Source organism: Ailuropoda melanoleuca, chromosome 11 (genome assembly GCF_002007445.2).
Source record: "Ailuropoda melanoleuca isolate Jingjing chromosome 11, ASM200744v2, whole genome shotgun sequence".
Classification (NCBI taxonomy): Eukaryota; Metazoa; Chordata; class Mammalia; order Carnivora; family Ursidae; genus Ailuropoda; species Ailuropoda melanoleuca.
In genome coordinates, this window is record NC_048228.1 from 68923935 (window position 1) to 68929085 (window position 5151).

A 5151-nucleotide genomic window follows, 5' to 3' on the forward strand; every position below is an offset into this window, starting at 1 on the left:
AGGCTCCATGCGTGACAGAGTGACCTGGAGGCTGAGCCTCCCAGGCTGGGGCAGGAGCGAGCTGGATGCCTGTGACCGCTGCGCAGGACCAGGCCCAGGTCGTTGCACAAAGCGGCGACAGCTCCCTATTCAGTCCCTCCCGCCAGCCCTAGCCAGTCCCCAATCGGGAGCTGACGTCGAAAATCCTTCTCTTGAGCCTCCCGTGTGTGTTGTGTGTCTGAGAGAAAGAAACAGAGACAGAGACAGAGAGAAAAGAAAGAAAAGAAAAGAGAAAAGAAGAACTAATGAACTCTGGGCAGGGAAAAACCATGATCACATCCTCTCCTTTCCCCCTTTTCCCAAACTGACCTCAGTTTTAAGCCCCATCTCACCTGGTAAGCAGTTCCTACATACGGAAAGTAAATCAGACCTAAAGAAACTTGTGCATGTGTGTTGTAAACAGTTCCTATGGCTTGAATCTCTTGGGTGGCATTTTTACAGAAAATAATCAGAAATAATACCAATGGGTGTTAGTGAGCTCAGCTTACAGGCAATGAGATCTAGTTTCCATATTTCCAGCCTCACTTGTCTTCCTTAGGTGACAGGCCCTGGCTGCACTGAGCAAAGAGCCAGGTTGCCCTGCTGAGGGCAGAGCCAGAGTCAATCTTCAGGAGCAGGTTTGCAGGAATGAACGCTGCAAGAAGATGGGAAGAAAGGGCTTAGAAGGGAACAGATTTAGGTTAAAGTTAGGGAGACCAAGAAAAACTGCAAGAGTCCAAAGGCACCTCTGAGCTATTTTGGAAAAGTGAGAATATCAATCTTTGGGTAGAATAATTCCCTGTCCCTGCCCTTTTGTTTTCTCAGCACTGATGGAATCAGCTAATTTCTTTGCTAGAAGAACAACAGGAACTCGTGTTTCCAGTCTCTCGCAGCATCATTTGTAAGTTTCCTTATGCATGCTTCCAACTGGTTTGATGGATTGTTGCTCTTCCTAAAACTAAGTTCTGACTATTCAAATTCCTTCACCTAATTCAGATTTCAGTACTGAGAGGGATGTGGGGGGAAGTGGGGGAAAGGGGAACTGCCACCGCAAATAAATACTAGGTAAGGGATTTTACCTTTCCCTGCTAAATAAATCAAAAAGTTTGTCTGTTATTGTCAGTGTCACTTTAAATGGAGTGACTTGTCCTATCATCTGTGAGCAGCTTAGCTACTTGGAGGATGGGGTAGGCAACGTCATGACTGAGGGTGTGTCACAAAGTCCCTCAACCAAAGCCCCACATTACTAGGTTTTAGTCAACACTTTCCTCTAAATTCTCAGACACCTTCCCCCCCCTTCCATGCCTTTCTCTAAATATGGGTGAGGGGGAGACAGGGAAAGATGGTGAGAGCAAACACCACAAATTTAAAATCTTGATTTTGTTTCATTTATTTAAATAAATATAAATATAAATTTTATATAAAACTATTCACATACAAAGGGACTTCGGCAACTTGAATTCCAATCTCTCCCCAGGCAAATTTTCAGAAAGCGAGACCTACAGGGTTTAATTTTCTAAATTATTTGCGCTTCAATACTTTCATTTAAAAAACAACAACAGAAAATAACCAAGAAACCCCGCATTCTTCTTAGGTTCTGAAAGACAGTAGGGAAGGGGAAATGACATGCACTTTCAAAAACCCCCATACAGTGTTAAACCAACTATGGTTTTTTTCCTCTGTTATATGATGAGGTTGAGTTGAATCTAGATTATTTACATTAAAAAACAAAACAAAAACAAAGACCTATAACTTCGAGTGGAGCTTCAAACAAATAGGTCAAAGAGACTTGCAGGGTCAGGCCGGGCATATTCGCCCAGAGAATGCTCAGCTCCGTCCTTCTGCAGATGGGACCACAGAATGGGCAAGGATTTGGGCCCCTGGGTGCAGGCTTATTGGTATTGTGGGGGCTGCCAGGAGCATGTGGTGAGAGGGAGGCGGCCCTCCTTCATAAGGGAGAAATCTCCTTGTCATCGTTGGCCGAGGCCGGCGACAAGGAGTCCTCATCCTCAGAGCGCGCGTAGTGCGCCTGGCTGCCAACACACTTGCAGCCCCCGTGACTGTTCCTCTGTGTACCCTTCCCTTCTTTCTTATGCTTCACCCGGCGGTTCTGAAACCAGATTTTCACCTGCTTCTCTGACAGGTTCAGGTATGTCGCGATTTCGATCCTCCGGAGTCGAGACAGGTACATGTTGGAAGAGAATTCCCGCTCCAGCTCCAGGAGCTGCGTGCTGGTGAACGCCGTCCTCATCCTCTTGCCATTGGGTACCTGGCTGGCGTCCGAGCCCCCTGCAGACCGGCCAAGAGAGGGCAAAGAGGTAATTCTCGGGCGAGGTGTTCCCACCCTACGTGCCATTCCTTGGAAAGGACGCCTCTCCAGGACCCACCCTCGAAGCTCAAACAAACACCTGTAACCATCCCTCACTCTTTCCCATTTCATGGCACTTCTTCACTCAGCAGGGAAGGACAGAGAAGCCCACAGCAAGTGAAGGCCTTTGATGTGTGAGATGTAAAGTCAGAGGCTTAAAGAGGAGTGGAGGCTTGCATTATCCGGTCGTCTCCCTTCAAGCCTAGCTGAGAGGCAGGCAAGCTTGGCCAAAGGCATGGAAATGCTTTAGCTAGCCCCGACGACGGAATGCTACACTTAAGTTCAAACATACCCACCCCGAACCTCAGCCAGTTTAGCCTTCGGTTTCTCAACCCTCAAGTTCGAGGTCCCAAAGGCCCCGATAGTACGCAAGCCTCAGACACCAAGTACCGGGAGTGCACGCACCAGCCTGCTTGGAGAGGTTCGAAAGCTAACTTCCACCTTCGTGGAACTTCTGGGGACGACTACACAGTTACACGAAAAGCCCCTCCTCCCACCCACCCCCCACTCCCCAGGCTGCCACTTCCTCCACTGGAGGCGGAAAGTTTGCTCCTGGGAGCCGGGAAGGCGCGGCGCGTAGGTGCCCAGAGACCCCGCCCTACCCATGGTGAGGCAGTGGAATCTCCGCGGGTCCCCCACGTTGTAGGTGGTGGCGGCGCAGACAGGTGCGTGGTGCTGAGGGTGCCCCAAGGCCGCCGCGGCCGCCGCTGCGGCTGCAGCGGCAGCGGCAGCAGCAGCGGAGCCGGGCTGCTGGGGCTGATGGTGGTGATGGTGGTGCTGCGGCGGGTGGTGATGATGGTGCGCGTGGCTCACGCGTGGGCAAAACTGCGCGTCCCCGGGACCCGAAGAGAACTGACCCTTGAGCAGCGGCAGGGCCCCGGCGCCCCCCGGCGCCCCACCACCCCCGGCCCCTGCACTCCCGGTCCCTGTGCCCGCGCCGCCGGAGCCCGCGGGCCCGCGAGAGGAGTGCAGGTGCGAAGTGACGCAGAGTGGGCAAACGCAGAACGCGCCACTCTTGCGGGACGGGCAGCCGGGCCCAGACACAGACATCACCAGCGGGGACGGCATGCCCAGCGGGATGAAGAAATCTGGCCCGGGGTGCGGCTCAGGCAGCGAGGGCGCGGGCCGCGAGGAGTCCTTGATGATGAGCGAGTCGACATAGAAGGAGCGCGACATGTCGGGAGGGGTGGGTGGCTGGAGGGCCGGGCCGGCGGTGGCGCCCCCTCCCCTCTCCTGCTCTGAGCTCTGCCCCGGGCGCGGCGCGGACGCAGGCGGTCAAGCCCTCGGGGACGCGGAGGTGTTCGGCGTTTGGGCTGCGAACAAAGGGGTCCCTGGAGAGGGCTGGTCCTCACGTCCCCCGCCCGGCGCCCCGGCTCCGGGATTTTATAGCCCCCACCCCAGCACGTGATGCTGCGGAGTACCGCTCGGCTCAGGCTCCTCAGCAGCTCCCCACCCTCGGGATAGGCTGCCCGAGTCACAACAGAAGCGGCAAGGAGGGGCGGGCTCGCGGCAGGGAAGAACTCGAAGGAGGGGGATGGGGGAGACTTTGCAAAGTGTAGGTTTTGTTAATTTCGCGGGGAGGCCGGCCTCCTCCCCCTCTTTCTCCACTCTTTCTCGAGAAATCAGAGCTGCATCCTCCATCCTACCCCTTTCCCTAGCCTGGGCCCCAGCCCAACTCTTTCCCACTCCCGGCAGAAAAGCGCACCAGGTGGGGACCTTGAGGCCTTTTTAATAGAGATGCCCAGTGCTCCCTGCTCCTCTGTACCAGCCGTGGCTGAAGCGCGCAAGAGTGTGAGGCTTGCTCTCTGGAGCACGATTGTGTGGCGGCGGACTGGCAGCGGCCCAGTCCCCCATCGTGGCTTGGACCATGGATACACACAGACACACACAGAGTCCCCCAACATTTGGACTTAGCCAAAGTCATTCAGGTGGTTAGTTCATGACCGATTCAGGGCGCAAGAGTGAGGCCTCCCAGCTAAGAAGCTGCAGAGATTTTCATTCTAATGCTTGAGAAGCTCTAAAATGCCTTTGCACTTGGGGCTTTCCTGGGCCCACTCAGATCAAGGACACTTCCTTGTGCTCCTTTGTAATTGGCAGTGTACCCTTTGGTGGAGAGACACCCCAAAGTGTCCACTCTCCTTTCTCCAAGCCAGTGCATTTCCAGGACAACCCTGCAAACTCCGTCCCAATGATTTTGGAGAGAGGACCCAAACCCCAGCCCTCCTGGAGACCGCGCAGGCTTGGGGAAGGCCTTTGCTCTAGGTCCCGTGATTTTCTGCACCTTTATATTTTACAGACCTTGAGCATCTGGCAGGCTAACCAGGAAGCACTCTCCCCACCCCCGTGTACCCCTTTAAAAGCTGAAAGAGGTTGAAGGAATTTGAACCACTCTAGGAATCCTGCCTCAGGATGGGAGAGGTGGCTTGGTAAAGGAAATCTGAGGGCCACAGGCTCCCGCGAAAGACTTGTGCATTAGTGGCTATGTGAGAGAAGGGGGCTGCCAAGATAGGGGCTATTGATCTTTGGGGAAGATAAGGTGGCAGAGGTGACAGCTTTCTCTTTTTTGCCCCTGTGGAAAATCTGGTTGGAGCAGGGAGAGTGAACAACCAACCGCTACAAGTCTGATCCTTTTTCCAAAACAGCAGACTTCAGGCCTGAGTTCACAATGGTGTTAAGGAACTTGAGGACAGGACTCCCTCCACCTCTAAGAACCAAGTGCCCTAATCCTAGGGGAGCATCAGCTTCTCAGCTGGAGGCATGGCTAT

The 5151-nt window shown here is 54.0% G+C and overlaps 1 protein-coding gene across 1 annotated transcript; it reads right to left on the reverse strand.

Moving 5' to 3' along the window:
- Positions 1–1472: 1472 nt before the first annotated feature.
- GSX2 (GS homeobox 2) lies at positions 1473–3732 on the reverse strand. The gene is made up of 2 exons (XM_002919369.4): positions 2989–3732; positions 1473–2307 (listed from the first exon to the last, which is right to left on the reverse strand). The coding sequence occupies exons 1-2, from the start codon at positions 3560–3562 to the stop codon at positions 1967–1969; spliced, it is 915 nt and encodes a 304-aa protein (XP_002919415.2). The 5' UTR covers positions 3563–3732; the 3' UTR covers positions 1473–1966.
- Between the last annotated feature and the right edge of the window lie 1419 nt (positions 3733–5151).